This window comes from Tasmannia lanceolata, unplaced genomic scaffold (assembly GCF_043159265.1).
Source record: "Tasmannia lanceolata isolate RefF3 unplaced genomic scaffold, GAP_Taslan_0.1 ptg000003l, whole genome shotgun sequence".
Taxonomy (NCBI): Eukaryota; Viridiplantae; Streptophyta; class Magnoliopsida; order Canellales; family Winteraceae; genus Tasmannia; species Tasmannia lanceolata.
Window position 1 is genome coordinate 63,132,705 of NW_027518680.1, and position 21,567 is coordinate 63,154,271.

At 40.3% G+C, this 21,567-nt stretch overlaps 2 protein-coding genes and 1 pseudogene across 2 annotated transcripts; all 3 read left to right on the plus strand.

Moving 5' to 3' along the window:
• Positions 1-262: 262 nt before the first annotated feature.
• On the plus strand, positions 263-3,915 carry LOC143864346 (uncharacterized). Its single transcript, XM_077375273.1, has 2 exons — positions 263-3,002; positions 3,166-3,915. Exons 1-2 carry the CDS (start codon positions 293-295, stop codon positions 3,603-3,605), a joined length of 3,150 nt encoding a protein of 1,049 aa, XP_077231388.1. The 5' UTR covers positions 263-292; the 3' UTR covers positions 3,606-3,915.
• A 7,976-nt stretch (positions 3,916-11,891) lies between these two features.
• Positions 11,892-15,600, plus strand: LOC143870053 (putative LRR receptor-like serine/threonine-protein kinase At3g47570 pseudogene; annotated as a pseudogene).
• A 104-nt stretch (positions 15,601-15,704) lies between these two features.
• On the plus strand, positions 15,705-18,169 carry LOC143870054 (uncharacterized). The gene is made up of 2 exons (XM_077376563.1): positions 15,705-16,587; positions 18,108-18,169. Exons 1-2 carry the CDS (start codon positions 15,705-15,707, stop codon positions 18,167-18,169), a joined length of 945 nt encoding a protein of 314 aa, XP_077232678.1.
• Positions 18,170-21,567: the final 3,398 nt, after the last annotated feature.

The following is a 21,567-nucleotide window of genomic DNA, read 5'->3' on the forward strand; positions in this document are numbered from 1 at the left end:
CTTACGTTTTACTCAGGGATTAGGGTGAGTGGAGGGAAGATGAAAGAAGTTTTACTAATCTTTAGAAATATTTTTCCTTTCCCACTTAAAGTAAAAGGCCTAACGTGAGACATGCCAACCTAAATCATGAAACGTGGAGGGCCCATTTAATGTAAAATTTCTGACGTGAGATGCACCCATCTACTCATATCTCTCTCTCTCTCTCTCCTATAAATAGAAGGGTTTTAAGGTGAATCTGCATCTTCAACCCAGGCTTGTTTTCTTAGTGTTTTAAGGTGAATCTGCATCTTCCATGGAGCTTCCAAGTAAACTGATCTGTAGTTTATTGCCTTCATCTGTTCTCTTTTATGTCACTCTTGTCTTGTTCCTCTTCTTATCAGTAGAGTCTTGTACTCTAGGAAACGAGACCGATCGACTAGCTTTGCTCTCCTTCAAACATGAAATAACCCACGACCCTAATGGGGCTTTAAACTCATGGAACAATTCTCTCCATTTCTGCCAATGGCTGGGAGTCACATGCGGTCGTCGCCATCCTCAGAGGGTCATTGCCTTGAAACTTGGCGATCAAGGCTTGGTCGGACCCATGTCCCCTCACATAGCAAATCTCACCTTCCTCCATAAAATCAAACTCGGAAACAATGGATTCTACGGCCAAATCCCCCCAGACATGAGTCGTCTATTCCGTCTGCGTCATCTCAATCTGAGCCTCAATTCATATGAAGGAGAAATACCAGCCAATCTGACTGCCCATTGCCCAAAGCTCGTAGGCATGGATTTAAGTTACAATAATTTTGTTGGGGGGGTTCCCAATAAGTTCCACTTGCTCTCTCAGCTCGCTTATTTAAACCTTTTTCATAACAATCTCACAGGAAACAGCCCATCCTCGCTTGGGAACCTTTCATCTCTCATCCATTTAGATCTAGGACATAATAGTTTGGAAGGAAGCATCCCGCATGAGCTCGGACGACTAACCAGCTTAGATTTCCTTCAACTCAGTGTAAATAATTTGTCAGGTATGATACCTCAACCAATTTACAATCTCTCGTCTATATCTACTCTCTCACTGGCAGAAAATCAGTTGCATGGAAGCATTCCACCCGACCTGGGCCTCTCTCTCCCTAATTTACAATGGCTTCTCATGGATGTGAATCTATTCACAGGACCCATTCCAGTCTCTTTTTCTAATGCATCACGCTTTTTACTTCTTGATTTTGGTTATAATAGCTTTAGTGGACTTCTACCTATGAATTTGGGAAGCCTACAAGATCTCAATTTTCTTAGCTTCGGAGATAATCAGCTAGGAAGCAGAGGCAAATCTAACGACATGATTTTTCTCACTTCTTTAACCAATTGCTCTAGTCTAGAAAAATTACAACTGGACACCAATTACATAAGTGGTGCACTGCCTGACTCTATAGCTAATCTCTCAACTCAATTGAAAAAACTGACTTTAGGAAGAAACCAGATATTTGGGAGCATCCCTTCAGGTATTGAAAATCTCGTAGGTTTAAAGACACTAGGCATGGAGAAAAATTTTCTCACAGGTACTATTCCTGTTGGACTTGGAAAGCTTAACAAGCTGCAATTACTGACCTTGCACACAAATGGATTGTTCGGGCAAATTCCATCTTCCCTTGGTAACATAACTCATTTGTTAACACTCGATCTATCTAAAAATAAATTACAAGGACACATTCCACCAAGTCTTGAAAATTGTGGAAATTTGGAATCCATATATCTTTATCAAAACAGCCTGACTGGTACCATACCCAACCAAATTCTTAAGCTTTCCTCTCTATCAGTGTACCTTGGATTATCATATAATTCTTTAACCGGGCCCCTTGCTTCAGAAGTAGGAAACTTAAAACAACTTGGGAGATTGTACATGTCTGGCAACAGTTTGTCTGGAGAAATTCCAGACACGTTAGGCAATTGTCTTAGTTTGGAATACCTTTATATGGATCATAACCTCTTTCAAGGAACCATTCCGTCATCATTGGGCAGTTTAAAAGGTATTCGAGAGCTAGATCTTTCACACAATAACTTGTCTGGAAAGATTCCAGAATACCTGGAAAAGTTTCGCGGCCTCGAGTATCTAAATCTATCTTTTAATGATCTTGAGGGTGAAGTACCAAAGGAAGGGATTTTTCAAAATGCAAGTGCGATTTCAGTTCACGGAAACAACAAGCTTTGTGGGGGTATCCTAGAACTACAGTTGCCAGCGTGCCCTCTCCACATTTATAACAAACGTAGAAAATCTCATTCTCTACTAGTAATAATTTCAATAGCAAGTGTGGTTTTATTTCTTATTATATTATCCTTTTTCTATATTACCTTCTATTGGAAAAGAAAGTCGGGGAAGAACCCTTTAGTAATGTCACCTTCGGTGGATCCATGCTTAAAGCTTTCCTATGCGGAGTTACTTAGAGCAACTAATGGGTTCTCTTTGGAAAATTTGGTTGGTGCTGGAAGTTATGGTTATGTTTATAAAGGATTTTTAGACCAGAACGAAACGGTTGTTGCAGTGAAGGTACTCAACCTTCAACAACACGGGGCCACTAAGAGCTTCAACACCGAATGTGAAGCCTTGAGAAACATTCGGCATCGGAATCTCATTAGGATCTTAACTTCTTGCTCAAGTATTGATTACCAAGGCAATGATTTTAAAGCTTTGGTTTTTGAGTACATGCCTAATGGGAGTTTAGAGATGTGGTTGCATCAAAGTAGCGATGGGCAACATCCATCGGTGAACTTGACCCTTATTCAAAGGCTAAATGTAGCCATTGATGTGGCCTGTGCATTGGATTATCTTCATCACCATGGACAAACACCACTTGTTCATGGTGATTTAAAACCGAGCAATGTTCTTCTTGATGATGACATGAATGCCCATGTGGGGGATTTTGGGTTAGCAAGGTTTATTTTTGAAGACACTGCAAATCACTCTAACAATCAAAGTAGCTCGCTGACAATAAAGGGATCTATTGGATATGTTGCTCCAGGTAAATGACTTTATCATTATTTTTTATTCTTTATTATTATCTTATAAGATTTTAAAATTTTCATTAGCTTGATTACAAGATGAAGTTTTATTTGGCAACATCTCATAGTTTCTTTCTAACAAGATCAAAGCTTTGATTTTTATATTCATGTTTAAATGGAAAGAGTATGGTATGGGTGGAAAGAGATCTACACATGGAGACGTGTATAGTTTTGGAATCTTGTTGCTGGAGATGTTTACAGGAAAAGCTCCCACCAATAACTTGTTTACCGATGGCCTAACTCTCGACCAATTCGCTAAGATGGCGCTTCCAGATCGAGTGATCGAAATTACAGACCCACAATTGATCTCAGAAGAAGTCCAAGTTGTCAACAATAATAACAATGAAAATCATACCATTATGAAAAATAGAATGCATGACTGTGTGGTCTCAATGTTCAGAATCGGTGTCTCTTGTTGTGCAGAATCACCAAGAGATCGAATGCAAATGGGTGATGTTGTCAGAGAATTGCATGAGATCAAAAACTTATATCATGGAATTGGCATCCATCGAAATAGGATGCCAACTCTACGTGAGGGTTCATCTTATCTTAGCAACAACTAAGGTATTGATTGCAGTTAAATGGTTCAATGACAAGAATCGGTGGAAACATGTTCTCATACCCTCATCATGAGATATGCAACTTTAATGTGAGGGTGTTTATGTCATGCATTTATGTTGATTTTCACCTCCATTTGTTTGTATTCTCTTGAAAATTCCAGCTCTCTTCTTTCTTTGTTCTTGAAAATAAAGTGATATTGAGGAAATAGACAAACAAACAATGCTGCTGAAGGGGGTTGAAATATCATTTCCCTTTTGAGAATGCTATAAAGTCCATCACTTGGCATAGTGGGTCTTTCCTCATTGTAGTACTTCAGTGGGTTTAGCTTCGTTGATCTTTTAGTTCAATGTTAATTTAGGTTTATTCTGTAAAATAAAATTTTAGTAATATCAGTCTTTATTCTTCGTACCGAGGGCCTCATTTCAAAAAAGGACGCTTAAGTTATGATTGATTTTGGGAAATGTTATTAGCACTATTGTATTTTGATGATCGCACTCTTCACTTTATTAAAAGTAAGGTCTGGCCTGCACCATAGGATGATCCAAACCGTCCATTGGATGGGCCATAGCCTAAATAAGTTGTGCCTCGAAAATCCTTTCCATATATAGGTTGTTCTTAACCCTCAGATCTGTAGAGGATTAGGATCAAACAGTCCCTCTACATATCGGAGGGTTAGGATCAACATATGGAAATAATTTTTTGGGGGCACAACCTATAGAAAAAAAAGAGTCACGGTGGTCATAATGTTGACATCTGGTGAAAGTCTCCAATTTGTTAATGAAAGAGTCACGGTGGTCATAATGTAGACACATAAGGAACCAATTCATAAGAAAAGGAAAAAGGAGGTGAAAGAGTCCAAAAGAGGGGTTTGTTGTGTTGTTAGGGAAGGTATTGGTGGAGAAAAAAAGGGATGTTTGGTCACATGCTAGCGGGAATCTTCTTGAGTAAGGCAAACGTAGGGCGTGCGTCTCATTCATATGTGCAAATATTGGAGTGCCATTATTGAAACAAAAGAGTGTGGATATCAACTATCAGTTTGTTTTATCAGAAAAGTAAATGCAAGATAAGGATTTAAACGTGCCAGGATCACCCCGGGAGCCCGACAAAACTGTGGGTTTGCATGCTCTCTCCCCTCCCTTCTGCCCTTCATTCTCAGCTTATCTCTCTCAGAATTGGACCCACAAATATTCCATGGAAGAAATTTTCATGGCTGCCAAACATCACCTTGGTGTTTTTCAAGGGAAATGGCATCCCTACTCTCTTTTTTAATAAGTGTAACCCTTTATTTGTTTTATGTTGTTCTAATCTATACTACATAGAGGAATGCTAAACTGAAGGACATCCTTGCAAACCCTAGCTTAATGGCTCTTCATGGGGTCAACGCCACTCAACCACATTTAAAGCTGCATAGAAAAAATGCAGAAACTGAATGAAAGATTAATGCGGTTGAGTGCAATGGGTGCAATAGGATGTCCTCGTGACTGGGTTTTTGCAAGAGCATACTTCAATTTAGCATTCCTCATATATGAGTGAAAGCCCCCCTCTTACCTTTTAAGGGGCTAATTAAAATCAATTTCCAAAGTTTGGTGAAAGAGGGTTTTACCTACGCATCCTTTCACTTCCTAATAAAATCCTAAACTATCTTGTAAACTGCTAGTATATAATTTGATGTTGAACAAATCAAGTAGAAAATGTTTTATGTGTAACGTGGGTGCGATCGGATCAGTTGATCTGAATGCCGACTACAAGTCTAACCCATTGTGGTTGACCTCTCCTTGATCAATCAAGCCTCATTTTAGGGTTGACAAACAAAACTGAATTTTTCTTGGGCTTGAGCCTAGTGCTCAACTGGTTAAGGTTTTTCTTCAACCTTGAGGTCGGAGGTTCAATCCCAACTTACCAACTTAAAAAATCTAAACTTTTCTTTTCGTTTTTTTAGCCTTATTTCTTATAAACAAGAGACCATTCAGGATGGAACCAAGATCATGTGTGTCACCAATCTTAATTAATCTTGACAATGATCTGCCTCGATGAATTCAACCACATTGGGGCTGTTTGGAAGTAGGGAAATTTTTAATAGAATCTTATTAATTAAAATTTTTGTTCTAATTTTTTCATTCCGTTTTCAAGGAGAATCAGAATAGGATGGCAATTCTGATTCTTGATTCCAACAATCCAAACACCAATCCAAAGGGTTTTCATATTCTCATGCCCCCTTTTAAGTTATTTTTTAATTTTATTATACCACTTTGCCTACCCCAAGAAGAATCCCTCTCTTCCATTACATTCCATGTGACAAGACGACAATTCCATTTTAATGTCATGTATAAGGTCTATTGACAGAAATATCCTTGTGTTTCTTCTGCCTCTCCACTCTTGCATTTTATATTAACTTTTCTACTGTTTTATCTCGTAAGAGGTAAAGGAACCATTAGAGATACTTACAAGGAAAACGATAAAAGTCATGTTTTGCTTTGATAGGGTGGCTCCCAACATTTTATACCCGAGCATAGAATGGGTGGGGCGGCCAATTTAACACTTAATTTGATCGGCCCGGCATCTCTCTCCAAACCCATGCATATAGTAGAGCCCACTATTTTACACTTCGTGCAATGATGGGTGTGGTTGTGGACATCAAAAATTTGTCCAAGTCAAATTACAAAACTGCCCCATTTTTCTTAAGTAGGCCCTACCCATAAAAAGGGGTTTTACATGTAAATGGTCCCACTTGAGCCCGAATGGAGGCCCACTAAGTGGCAAGCCCAAAGGGCTACCATTTCAAGTACAACTCACTACCACCAAAACAAAAAAACAAAGAGGTAGTGGGTCCCACAACTACTTACCCCACTATGCAAGTGGTTGTGTGGGTAGTTATTGCATGTGGGAGTAGTATATAACGGATCTTTCCTCTCTTCTTCAGGGGATAGCAAAAACAAAAAGACAACCAAGAAGAGAAAACAAATCAAGAGAAGAAAAATTCTCCTCCCAAGAAAGCAATCAAGTACTTGAAGAAATTATCCGCGAAGATCAAGCTACCAAACAAAGGCCCTTCATTGGAGTAAATCAAAAGATCTTCACAACCGATAAAGCGCGAAGCCCGGAGTGAAGTCAAGTCCAAACTTCTTCAAATACCGACGAGAACGAGAATGACTCTGCGAAAGCCCTCATCTTCACCAAATTCAACTTTGTATTCAACACTTTGATCGTTAATCAGAGGATTGTAGAAAGTTGTCCCATTTTCTTTTAATTATAATTTTTCTTTGTAATTTGTCCCCAAATTTTGTGTTAGTGAATTACGCGAAATTTGCTGTCGACAAATTTCTGGCACGCCCGGTGGGACACCTTTCTCATTTCATCTTTCGATCAAATCAACTTTCTACTCTCAAAGACACTCAAATGGCCGGAAAGAACGGAGATGCTTTTACACCAGCTACTACCGTCGGGGGCAGGAAGATTAGCGCGCCAAGCCCGTCTTCCTCCACCAACTCTCCCATTGGCCCCATAACGCGTGCAAAGACGACGGCGGGACTCTCCCAACTCATGGAGCCTGTTGACTACGTCAAAGGGCGACCGGTGGCAACAGTTGTCTCTAGTTTGAGGACCAAGTCCAATCTCTCTGGATCACCCACAAGTTCGGGGTCAAATGACCAAACACGCTGTGCACAAGGATTTTCCTATTCTAATTTGGTTCCAATTTTGTTTTCAATCTCCACCAAACTCCTTCAACCATCCCTAATATATACTAATCATGTTTATTTTCATTGTCTTCCGTTTTTTTCAAAGAAAAAAATTAATTGGAAAACCGTTTCTTTATACCTCATGTTTTACTTTGATAGGGTGTCTCCCAGCATTTTATACCCGAGCATAGAATGTGTGGGCGGCCACCATTTTACACTTAATTTAATTGGTCCGGAATCTCTCTCCAAACCCACCATTTTAAATAAATACATGTCATGGGTTATTTAGTATCTTTTGATTGGGATGATTGGAATTATTAAATACAGCTAATTAACAGTGAATTAAATCAAAAATTCAAATAGGGTTTATATGAAAATTTTGAAATGCTGACTTCAACCCGAATGAAGGGAACCGACTAACCAGGTTACATAGATTCTAACTATCAATGTTCGGATTTTTTTACTAACAGTCGCCCTAGGATCCGTGAGGCGGGTAGTCTAGCTCATGGGAGTATGACTAGAGCCGAGCTATAATCTTTTGAATTTCTTCCTCTCTAAGAAATTATGTCTGTTTATTTGGCTTTTGTACTCCTAGACCCATGACCCGCCTTGATCTTTGGCACTCTTTTTTCCAAAATAAAGTACCAACTCAACTCAACTAAGCCTTTGTCCCAAACTAGTTGGAGTCGGCTACTGAATAAAGTAACAACATTTCATAAAATAAAAAAATAAAAAACTAACAGTCGCCCTAGGCCCCATTATGAGGTCTGTTGATCCATTGAACAACCTCTGGTCCAGCCTAGATCAAACAATCAGAGTCCCTCTATCTAGGATGCAAATAGGATGCCCATTTAGCTGGCATGTGAGCTACCCTCTTTATTGTTTCAATTCTCAATACGATTTGCTAGGGAATTTTTTGGAAAGACATTTGCGGCTCACTTTTGCAGTAGATAACACCCCCAATTCTCAATAGGATTTGCTAGGGAATTTTTTGGAAAGACATTTGCGGCTCACTTTTGCAGTAGATAACACCCAGCTCAGATGAATCAAAAGAATAAGACAAAATCTGTTAAAAACTGAGAATATTGTTTGTTCTCTTGCACAATTAAGCCGAGAATTGACTTTCCCCAAAATTGCCTAGCAATTATCAACATTCCAAATCACTCAAATTTATGGAATCTTAGGCTGATGATTAGGATAAAATCCTACCAATGACCAATAGGCTAAATTGGGAGAGGAAAAGGAGTCATTGGGAAGACACTACATTTTTAGGAAGTTTAACACAGTTAAGGGTGTGTATAAACTCTTTTTTCTTTATATATAATTTATGGAATTCCGTTTTCAAAGTGTTAATGTTGAGAAATTATATGGTGTAAGGGCTTACAACTAGGGGTGCAAGTTTGGCCCTGTCAGCCCTGACCCGCCCTGAGCCCGAACTGGGTCAGGGCTGGATTTTCCAACCCTGAGGGCGGACCAGGGTTTATTTTTTTAGACCCTGACTTAGGTCGGGTGTGGTTCTGGGTTAATGCCTCGGGTACCCTAACTCGGCCCGACCCTAAGTTTTCTATTGTAGAATTGAACCATCTATATGCATGTTTCTTTTGCTAATGTTTTCTATATCTTGGATTGATGTTTCTTTATATTATTATTATTAATTGTCTCTGTTGCCCATCATGTTGTTGAATTCATATTGTCTTATTTTGTTCCCTTTCTCTGTTTATTGATCATTTTGTTCTATATGATAAGTGGTTGGTTTATTTTTGGCACTCTTAACAGGTATTTGCACTAGGGTCAATTAGGCCCGGTCCGGCCCTGCCCTGCCCAATCAGGGCCAATCAAGGCGGGCCAGGGCCAGCATTGAGCCCTGTAGTGCGGGCCATGGGTTGAGGTTTTTCGGCCTGACTCAGGGTCAAGGCTGAGATAATGGGATCCAGGGTTGGGCTAGGGTTTTGAAAAACCCGACATTGTTGCGGCCCTACTTACAACAATAAGGCCCTTTATACGGTGGAAGTACCACCCTTGACTTTTGATCCATCAGCAGCTCCTAAAAAGATAAAAAAATGAGCAATATCAAGGGCGGTACCCTTACTGTTTTGTTGCAGGAAAATCTCTTTTTGTCATTTTCTGTCTAGTTGAATTCGAAAGAGACAACATCCATTTCAGGACGGCAGGATCATCCCTCTGACTAAGTCAAGCACTTTAAGTAAAATTTCTAACGTGAGATAGGGTGACTCCGAGATGTATGCCTATATATTGCGGATTGGATGATGCTACAAAAATGGACCGATGGGATAATCGTAGCCGTCCATTTGATGGGCTTTAAATGATTTGTAGAAAAGGAAAAAGATTAACCTCCAACATTAATCGGTAGTAGTCTCATACAGAGGGCTACGATCATTCCGATCAGCAGTCCACATTCGGCCGGTAGAAGTCTAATACAGATGGCTAGGATCCACATTCGGCCGGTAAAAGTCTAATACAGATGGCTAGGATCGTTCTGATCAACGGTCCACATTCACCTGGTAGATTCCTATATGGATGGCTAAAGTAAACTGATTATTTGACTGTAAATTGCGTTTAATTTTTAGTTCAATAGTCAGTTTTGGACTCAAAATCAATTCTCAAAATCCAAATAGAACAGGTTGGAAAGATTAGGTAGTGATGGGCAAAAGTCATGGATCCTATTCAGCTCCTTTTTCTTCCCCGGGCCACCCCCTTTAGTGTATTTATGACTGCTCCAATCGGACAAATAGATGTGATAATAATGTCCAACTCGTTCTCCCTCCCCCCCCCCCAAAAAAAAATAAAAATAAATAGAAACCTTTGAAGGTGATTCTGCATCTTCAACCCAGGCTTGTTTTCTTAGAGTTTTAGAGTTTCTCTTCCCTCTCCATGGAGCTTCCAAGTAAAGTGAGTTGTAGGTTATTGCATCCATCATTTCTCTTTCATGTCACCCTCCTCTCTCTGCTCTTATCTGTAGAATCCGGCACTCTAGGAAACGAAACCGATCGATTATCTTTGCTCGCCTTCAAACATGAAATAACGCATGATCCTAATGGGGCTTTGACCTCATGGAACAATTCTCTCCATTTTTGCCATTGGCAGGGAGTCACATGTAGTCGTCGCCATTCTCAAAGGGTCATTGCCTTGAACCTTGGCGATCAAGGCTTGGTCGGACCCATGTCCCCTCACATAGCAAATCTTACCTTCCTCCATGAAATCAACCTCGCAAACAATGGATTCTCCGGCCAACTCCCTCCAGAGATGAGTGGTCTATTCCGTTTGAGTTCTCTCAATCTGAGCCTCAATTCATATGAAGGAGAAATACCAACCAATCTGACTGCCCATTGTCCAAAACTCACGTCCATGACTTTAAGTTACAATAATTTTGTTGGGGGGGTTCCCTACAAGTTCCACTTGTTCTCTCAGCTCGCTTACTTAGACCTTAAGAAAAATAATCTCATGGGAAACATCCCAACTTCTCTTGGGAACCTTTCATTTCTCATCCGTTTAGATCTAGGATATAATAGTTTGAAAGGAAGCATCCCGTATGAGCTCGGACGACTAACCGGCTTAAATTTTCTTCAACTCAGTGTAAATAATTTGTCAGGTATGATACCTCAACCAATTTTCAATCTCTCGTCTATTTGTACTCTCTCACTGGCAGGAAATCAGTTGCACGGAAGCCTTCCACCCGAACTGGGCCTCTCTCTCCCTAATTTACAATCGCTTCTCATGGATTACAACCTATTCACAGGACCCATTCCAGTCTCTTTTTCTAATGCATCACGCCTTTTACAACTTGATTTTGCTTATAATAGCTTTAGTGGACTTCTACCTATGAATTTGGGAAGCCTACAAGATCTCAATTTTCTTAGCTTCGGAGTTAATCAGCTAGGAAGCAGAGGCAAATCTAACGACATGATTTTTCTCACTTCTTTAACCAATTGCTCTGGTCTACAAAAGTTATTTCTGGACAGCAATTACTTAAGTGGTGCACTGCCCGACTCTATAGCTAATCTCTCAACTCAACTGACAAAACTGACTTTAGGAAGAAACCAGATATTTGGGAGCATCCCTTCAGGTATTGAAAATCTCGTAGGTTTAAAGACACTAGGCATGGAGAATAATTTTCTCACAGGTACTATTCCTGTTGGACTTGGAAAGCTTAACAAGCTGCAATTATTGACCTTGAACACAAATGGATTGTTCGGGCAAATTCCATCTTCCCTTGGTAACATAACTCATTTGTTAACACTCGATCTATCTAAAAATAAATTACAAGGACACATTCCACCAAGTCTTGAAAATTGTGGAAATTTGGAATCCATATATCTTCATCAAAACAGCCTGACTGGTACCATACCCAACCAAATTCTTAAGCTTTCCTCTCTATCAAAGTACCTTGGATTATCATATAATTCTTTAACCGGGCCCCTTGCTTCAGAAGTAGGAAACTTAAAACAACTAGGGAGATTGTACATGTCTGGCAACAGTTTGTCTGGTGAAATTCCAGACACGTTAGGCAATTGTGTTAGCTTGGAATACCTTTAAATGAACCATAATCTCTTTCAAGGATCCATTCCTTCATCATTGGCCAGCTTAAGAGGTATGCGAGAGCTAGATCTTTCACACAATAACTTGTCTGGAAAGATTCCAGAATACCTGGAAAAGTTTCGCGGCCTCGAGTATCTAAATCTATCTTTTAATGATCTTGAGGGTGAAGTACCAAAGGAAGGGATTTTTCAAAATGCAAGTGCGATTTCAGTTCACGGAAACAACAAGCTTTGTGGGGGTATCCTAGAACTACAGTTGCCAGCGTGCCCTCTCCACATTTATAACAAACGTGGAAAATCTCATTCTCTAAAAGTAATAATTTCAATAGCAAGTGTGGTTTTATTTCTTATTATATTATCCTTTCTATATATTACCTTCTATTGGAAAAGAAAGTCGCGGAAGAACCCTTTAGTAATGTCGCCTTCGGTGGATCCATGCTTAAAGCTTTCTTATGCGGAGTTCTCTTTGGAAAATTTGATTGGTGCTGGAAGTTATGGTTATGTTTATAAAGGATTTTTAGACCAGAACGAAACGGTTGTTGCAGTGAAGGTACTCAACCTTCAACAACACGGGGCCACTAAGAGCTTCAACACCGAATGTGAAGCCTTGAGAAACATTCGGCATCGGAATCTCATTAGGACCTTAACTTCTTGCTCAAGTATTGATTACCAAGGCAATGATTTTAAAGCTTTGGTTTTTGAGTACATGCCTAATGGGAGTTTAGAGATGTGGTTGCATCAAAGTGGCGATGGGCAACATCCATTGGTGAACTTGACCCTTATTCAAAGGCTAAATGTAGCCATTGATGTGGCCTGTGCATTGGAGTATCTTCATCACCATGGACAAACACCACTTGTTCATGGTGATTTAAAACCGAGCAATGTTCTTCTTGATGATGACATGAATGCCCATGTGGGGGATTTTGGGTTAGCAAGGTTTATTTTTGAAGACACTGCAAATTACTCTAACAATCAAAGTAGCTCGCTGACAATAAAGGGATCTATTGGATATGTTGCTCCAGGTAAATGACTTTATCAATATTTTTTATTCTTTATTATTATATTATAAGATTTTAAATTTTTTAATAGCTTGATTATAGGATGAAGTTTTATTTGGCAACATCTCATAGTTTCTTTCTAACAAGATCAAAGGTTTGGTTTTTGTATTCATGTTTAAATGGAAAGAATATGGTATGGCTGGAAAGAGATCTAGGCATGGAGACGTGTATAGTTATGGAATCTTGTTGCTGGAGATGTGCACAGGGAAAGCTCCTACCAATAACTTGTTTATAGATGGCCTAACTCTCGACCAGTTCGTTAAGATGGCGCTGCCAGATCGAGTGATCGAGATTACAGACCCACAATTGATCTCAGAAGGAGTCCAAGTTGTCAACAATAATAACAATGAAAATCATACCATTATGAAAAATAGAATGCGTGACTGTGTGGTCTCAATGTTCAGAATCGGTGTCTCTTGTTGTGCAAAATCACCAAGAGATCGAATGCAGATGGGTGATGTTGTCAAAGAATTGCATGTGATCAAAAGCTTATATCATGGAATTGGCATCCATCGAGACAGGAAAAATAGGACACCAACTTTACGTGAGGGTTCATCTTAACTTAGCAATAACTAAGGTATTGATTGAAGTTGAATGGTTCAATGACAAGAAACGTTGGAAACGTTTTCTCATACCCTCATCATGAGATATGCAACTTTAATGTGACGATGTTTATGCCATGCATTTATGTTGATTTTCACCTCCATTTGTGTGTATTCTCTTGAAAATTCCAGCTCTCTTCTTTGTTTGTTCTTGAAAATAAAGGGATATTGAGGAAATAGACAACAAACAATGCTGCTGAAGGGGGGGGGTTGAAATATCATTTCCCTTTTGAGAATGCTATAAAGTCCATCACTTGGCCAAGTGTGTCTTTCCTCATTGTAGTACTTCAGGGGATTTAGCTTTGTTGATCGTTTAGTTCAATGTTAATTGCGGTTTATTCTGTAAAATAAAATTTTAATATTATCAATCTTTATTCCTCGTACCGAGGGCCTCCTTTCAAAAAAGTACGCTTAAGTTATGATTGATTTTGGGGAATGTTATCAGCACTATTGTATTTTGATGATCACACTCTTCAGTTTATTAAAGTACGATACGGCCCGCAACATAGGATGATCCAAACCGTCCATTGGATGGGCCACATCCTAAATAGGTTGTGCCCCAAAAAAAATTTCCATATATATGTTGATCCTAACCCTCCTATATGTAGAGGATTAGGATCAAACAGTCCCTCTACAGATCGGAGGGTTAGGATCAACCAATGGAAATAATTTTTGGGGCACAACTTATAGAATTAAAAGAGTCACGTTGGTCACAATGTTGACATCTGGTGAAAGTCTCGTAAGAAACCCAGACAGAACAATACAAAGAAAAAAACAGTGCTTTTATTTGTTAATGAAATTTTATTTAACTAAACACATAAGAAACCAACCCATAAGAAAAAGAAAAAGGAGGTGAAAGAGTCCAAAAGAGGGGTTTGTTGTGTTGTTAGGGAAGGAATGGTGAGGAGACAAAAAGGGGTTTGGGTCACATGCTAGCGGGAATCTTCTTGAGTAATGCAAACGTAGTGGATGGGTCTCATATATGATTGCAAAGATTGGAGTGCCATTATTGAAGCAAGGGAGTGTGGATATCAACGATTAGTTTGTGTTATCAGAAAAGTAAATGCAGGATAAGATCTTAAACGTACCACGATCAAAAGAAATGAGGCAAAGGGAAATGTTGCTATCGGAAGCTCTTACTGTGAGAAGCGCATGAGAAGCATCGCTTTGGCTTCACCCACATGATACGGGCATGATCTGAGTCGTTCCTTCGTGAACATCTGGCCCATTGATGACTTATAATGTGAAAATTACTCGGTTCGAATATTCTTAACCATTTAATTCTTGAACTTGAATTTAAGTCATTTAAATTCATGTTTTTTATGGGGCCCACTATTTTACACCTCATGTTTTTTATGGGGTTGGGGCCACCATTTTACACCTCAGGTTTTTTCCGGGTGGCGCCAACATCTCTACCCAAACCTATGCATTAGGGTGGAACCCATCATTCTATTGAAGAGATTGAAGAATGTTTCCTACATAGATGCATATAATATCCACTTACATATAGTACGTACTATGAACAATATAACTACGGGAGGTCGCTGGAGTGTCATCTCCAGTCTCCATATCCGAAGTAAACCTGAAACGCACGGAGCGCGAATTGGTGAGACTTCAATCGGATATCAATTATGATTCTGGATCGCATAGCAAAGGTCTCACATCCCAGAAAAAAGGAAGAAAGTCTGGTATCAGGGCGGGGAGGAATTCATCGGAATACAGTTGTTAATGAAGATTTTATCCTGGAATATAAACGGCTTGGGCTCTCGGGAGAAAAGAATTCAAATCAAAGCATTAGTTAAACATCGGCGCCCTGAGGTTGTTTGTCTTCAGGAAACAAAGATGGAGCAAATCCGTAACATAGATATGAGAAGCATGGGGTTCAATACTGACTGGAATTTTGCTTTCTTAGCATCCAGAGGAGCTTCAGGGGGCATCTTGGTGGCTTGGGATTCAGTCTTGTGGGACAGCACGGATGTTTGGCGTTGAGTTTTCTCTCCCTCCGTTGCTTTCCGAAAATGCAATGATAATTCAGTCTGGTTCTTCTCAGGCGTCTATGGTCCTTTGTCATCCTCTGAGAAGTGTCTTTTTTGGGAAGAATTAAATCAGACACGACGCCTATGTTCCGCTCCTTGGTGTATCGGGGGGGATTTCAATGAAGTTCTAGGATCAAGAGATCGACTTGGGGGTCAGGGAGTCACTGCGGGCATGAGATCTTTCGCTGATTTCATCGCAATCAACGAGCTCGCAGATTTACCTTTGGGTGGCTCCTCTTTCACCTGGGCCAGAGGTTCGAACCGGAGTCGGCTTGACCGATTTCTTCTCTCGGGTGACTGGTTGGCAATTCTTTCTGAAGTCTATCAGCAGGCTTTACCCCATTCAGTTTCCGACCATTGCCCTCTCCTTTTGTCTCCTAAAATGGAGTTCTGGGGCCCGCCCCCCTTCAGATTTGAATTAGCTTGGCTGGAAAATCCCCAAATGGAGGTTCTCTTAGTCCGATGGTGGTCTGAAAGCGTCTTTGAAGGTCCAATGGACGTAGTTATAGGCAAAAAATTACGATTCATTAAGGGAAAATTAAAAGAGTGGGATAAGGAGCAGAAGGAAGTGGACCAAGGCAGGAAGAGGATTCTTGAGGACAGATTGATGGAGATAAATACATTGGCAGAGAGTGGTTTGGCCTCGGCGGAGGATTATGAGCAACAAGGAAGATTAATTCAAGAGCATAAAGAGTTGTTGATGCTTAAAGAAATATCTTGGCGCCAAAGATCTCGAGTCAAGTGGTTGTTGGAGGGAGATAAAAACACAGCCTTCTTCCATGCCATGGCTAGTGCTCGCAGAAGAAGGAACAGAATTGAATCCTTAGAAGTGGAGGGGGAGATTGTATCTGACAAGGAGCGAATTATTGAAGAAATTATTGAATTCTACAGATCTTTATACTCAGCTGATGGGATGTTACGCCCAATTCCTCAAGACATTTGTTTTGCTAGCTTAAGCCTGGAAGCCTCAGCCGGATTGGAAATCCCTTTCTCTGAGGTGGAAATCCGATCAGCACTATTTTCTCTGGCAAAAGATAAAGCCCCTGGACCCGATGGTTTTTGTTTGGCTTTCTTTCAAACTTGCTGGGAAACAGTAAAATCGGACATTCTTCGATTCTTCATAGAATTTTTTGAGGGAGCCATCCTTGACAAAGGGACAGGTGCAACTTTTCTCGTCCTCATTCCAAAAATTGAAGGAGCAACAAAAAGCTCGGATTTTCGCCCGATTAGCTTGGTGGGCAACCTTTATAAAGTCCTCGCAAAGGTTCTGGCAGATCGTATCAAAGTGGTTCTTCCTTCAATTATATCGGTCTGTCAAAGTGCCTTTATAAGCAACCGGCAAATTCTTGATTGTTCTTTAACAGCCAATGAAGCCATTGACTATTATCGGAGGAAGGGGGAAGGTGGCATTCTATGCAAGCTTGACATGGAGAAGGCATATGACCGAGTGGATTGGGCAGCATTAGATTTTCTCATGGGTCGTATGGGCTTTGGGGGTCGGTGGAGAGGGTGGATCCGGAACTGCTTATCGTCCGCCTGGTTTTCTGTCCTCATCAACGGATCAGCAAAAGGATTCTTCAAATCTTCTAGAGGATTGCGGCAGGGCGATCCTCTCTCTCCTTTTCTTTTCCTGATTGTGGCCGAATCACTGTGCAGACTGCTGAAAAAAGGAAGTGAGTTGGGGCTATATCAAGGGTTCCTTATTGGCGAGAGTAAGGTGGAAGTATCGCTTCTTCAGTTTGCGGATGACACTCTTCTGTTCTGTTCTCCGGTCATATCCCAGATTCTTAACCTTAAAGCTATGCTTCGTTGTTATGAGATGGTTTCGGGTCAAAGATCTAATTTCGCAAAATCTCGGTTGTTCGCGATCAACGTTTCTGAGAGCGATGCATCATTTTTTGCAGGAATTATGGGGTGTGGTTTAGATGTCTTTCCAGCAACCTATCTGGGTCTTCCTCTTGGTGTGGGTCGACCGAAACACAACCTATGGGCTCCTATTATTCAAAGGATTGAGCGACGTTTGGCCACCTGGAAGCGCCGGTTGGTTTCCAAAGGAGGTAGATTAGTGCTTATAAAGGCCGTTCTATCCAATATGCCGATATATTTTCTATCTCTTTTTCAATGTCCCGCCTCGGTTGCTAAACGCATCGAACAAATTCAGAGACGCTTCCTGTGGGGCGGATCAGGGTCTTCCAAGGGGGTCTCCCTGATTAAATGGAGTATGGTCTGCTTGCCTACTAAAATGGGAGGTTTGGGTATCAAGAGGGTTCAGAGTTTTAACCAGGCCCTTATGGGCAAGTGGCTGTGGAGATTTGGCGAAGAACAATCCTCTTTGTGGGTCCGGGTCATTGGAAGTAAGTATGGTTCAGATCATGGGCATTGGGACTCTGTTGATAATTTTAAACTCAAAGGTCTCACGGTTTGGAGGGACATCTTGAAGTTGAAGTCGTTATTTGCTCCTGGCGTCCGATTCAGAGTATATAGGGGGGATCGGATTCGGTTCTGGCAGGATCCTTGGTGTTCGGACGATCCTCTTCAAGTGATGTTTCCTGACTTATTCATCGTTTCATCTCAGAAAGAGGCCTGGATATCGGAATGTTTTACAAGGGAACATGGGAAGGTGGCTTGGTCTCCTAAGTTTCGTAGAGACTTCTTTGTTAGGGAGTTAAACTCTTACAGCGCCCTCCTCTCCTTATTGGATTCTTGCTTCATCAAGTCTTCGGGCGTAGATCGTCGGATTTGGATTTGGAATTCTTCGGGGATATTTTCAGTCAAATCTTTTTATAACCATCTGATCCCTTCTTTAGTGGAGCATGTGTCCTCCTCGGTTTGGAGACAATCTTGCCCTCCGAGAGTTGCTTTCTTTGGGTGGTCGGTTAGCTGGGGCCGCATTCAAACTATGGATTTTTTGAGGAAACGAGGAATGTGGTTGGTAGATCACTGTCCTCTATGTTTATCCGCTGGGGAATCCATTGACCACCTTTTCATACACTGTAAGGTTGCTCGCCATATTTGGGGTCTTATTTTTTCTCGTTTTGGAATCAGTTGGGTCCCCTCCAACTCTATGGCTGAATTCATTCAGAGTTGGGCCTGGACTCCTTGGAAAAGGAAAGGCAGGAAGCTGTGGAAGATGTGTCTCCTGGCCTCATGGTGGTTCTTGTGGAAAGAGAGGAATGCTCGTATCTTTGAAGGGAAGGCTAGATCTCCCTATTGGATTTATATTCAGTTGATAGCTGCGGTCATATCCTGGGCTCGAAGCCTTCCCCTGTTTCGTTTTGTTTCAGCTTTCAACCTCTGGGAAGGATGGTCAATCATATGCTTGGAATCGGCTACCAAAGTGAAAATCCTCCCCTCCTGGATTCCTCCTCCTCCGGGGTCCCTGAAACTTAACTTTGACGGATCGTCTATCGGCAATCCAGGAATGGCAGGAGTAGGGGGTTATGTAGAAACCACAAAGGGGAAGTCCTCTGGGCCTACTCGGGGCCTATCGGAGTGGCAGACTCAAACGAGGCAGAGGTCCGAGCCGTTCATAGCGGGCTTCTCTCGATGCCTCGTCTAGAGTGCGACAAAATTATCGTCGAAGGGGATTCCTTAAATGTTATTCGCTGGCTTTCGGGTAACGCTTCTCCCCCTTGGCGATTTTTGCCTCTCTTAGAGGAAATAGAGGACAGAGCTAAGGGCTCCTCAATAGTTTTTCGCCATGTCAGGAGATCAGCCAATGCGGAAGCAGACACCCTTGCCAAGAAAGGAGTCTTTCGGGCCGCGTTTGAGTGCTTTGACTATCTACCTCCTTGAATTATTGTACTGCTATCTTTGTATTATCTTTGTTCCTTCAGGACCACCTCGGTTCTGTTTTTACATATATATATATATATATATATATATATATATATATATATTCTGTTGCCCTTTTCAAAAAAAAATATAAATTTTCACTTTGTATGTACTTCGAATAATATTTCCTTAGAAAGGACTTTCATATATCTTATATCATTGAATTTATTTATTAAGTATTAGAAATATGAGAGTATAAATTATCAGTAGAGGAACAATGTATGTTCCTTCTCTGATCGATAATATATAAGCGATTAAAATTTTATGGGGCTTTAATTATTACAGCCCCAAATGTACATGTTCTTGAAACTTAATTAACTAAATAGTGACCGAGTTAGGACTACATTCTACTCATATAATATCTTCACCATCAAAACTATTCGCTAAACATCCTCACCTATCTCATTATGTTCGTGAAAGACTTATGTTTGAGAGTTCCTCCTTCAAAATATAATTTTGGTACTCTCTTAAAAGATTATGTTTATCATGCAATGTATATATTTTGAAATTTAAAATATTTATAATTTTAAAATGAAAATAATTCAATGTCATTGTTTATTTAGTATCTTTTGATTATTTGATAGATTTTGAACACTGAAACAATATTCTAACTCATGACTCACAATATATTTTCTTTTTTATTTCTTTTGCCTCCAATTATTAGAAAATAAGCTCAAAATTCTAATAATATATTGGGACGATTGGAATTATCAAATAGAGCGAATTAACAATGAATTAAATCAAAACTTCAAATAGGGTTTATATGAAAATTATGAAGTGCTACCTCAACCCGAATGAAGCGAACCGATGAACCAGGTTACATAGATCCTAACTATCACTGTTCGCATTTTTAACTAACAGTCGCCCTAGGAACCGTGAGGCGGATAGTCTCCCTCATGGAAGTGTGACTAGAGCCGAGCTATAATTTTTTGAATTTCTTCCTCCCTAAGAAGTTATATATGTCTGTTTTCTTTGCTTTTGTACTCTTAGGCCTGTGACCGCCTTGGTCTTTGGCACTCTTTTTTCCTAAATAAAGTAACACCAACTCAACTCGACTCGACCACGGGTTCACCCTACCCAACCCATATTTTGGCGGGTTGGGTGATCCACGGGTCATTTTAACGGGTCACTCATATGCCAACCCATACCCACAAATTTGCAAGTGAGTTCGGTCGACCTGCGGGCACGGGTTGATTTTGCCAGGTCTAACTGTCGCCCTAGGCTCCACTATGAAGTCCATTGATCCAATGAACAACCTCTGGTCCCGCCTAGATCAAACAATCAGAGTCCGTCTATCTATAAGTCACTACTTGGATTCTCCCTAAAAAGGTTTATACTCTTGTTTTTTATAGGCATTAATCTTGCAAATAGGAAGTCCATTTAGGTGGCATGCGAGCTACCCTCATTATTGTTTCAATTCTCAACAGGATTTGCTAGGCAATTTTGCGGAAAGACATTTGTGGCTCACTTTTGCAGTAGAAAACACCCAGCTCAGATGAGTCAAAAGAATAGGACAAAATCTGTTAAAAAGTGAGAATATTGTTGTTCTCAACATTCCAAATCACTCAAATTTATGGAATCTCAGGCTGATGACCAATAGGCTAAATTGGGAGAGAAAAGAGAGTCATTAGGAAGACACCACATTTTTAGGAAGTTTGTAACAGCCCTCCCAATTACACCACGTATCTAACAACACAAGTATAACACATTATCATGCCAATAGTACCCTTCTTTTTTGTAATAATAAGACAAATAACCCTTATATTCGTACAAGTGGCAATATTATAATGCCTATTTTGGACGATCCTTAAACAACTGCATCTTTCTCATGCAGATGGGTGATGTTGTTAAAGAATTGTATTTGCTAGGATGCCATCTTAGCAATAACTAAGGTATTGATTGAAGTTGAATGGTTCAATGACAAGAATCGTTGGAAACATCATGAGATATGCAACTTTAATGTGAGGATGGTTGTGGCATGCATTTATGTTGATTTTCACCTTCATTTGTTTGTATTCTCTTGAAAATTCCAGCTCTCTTCTTTGTTTGTTCTTGAAAATAAAGTCATATTGAGGATATAGAGAGACAAACAATGGTGACAGGGGGTTGAAATATCATTATATAAAGTCCATCACTTGGCATAGTGGGTCTTTCCTTATTGTAGTACTTCAGTGAATTTAGCTTCGTTGATCGTTTAGTTC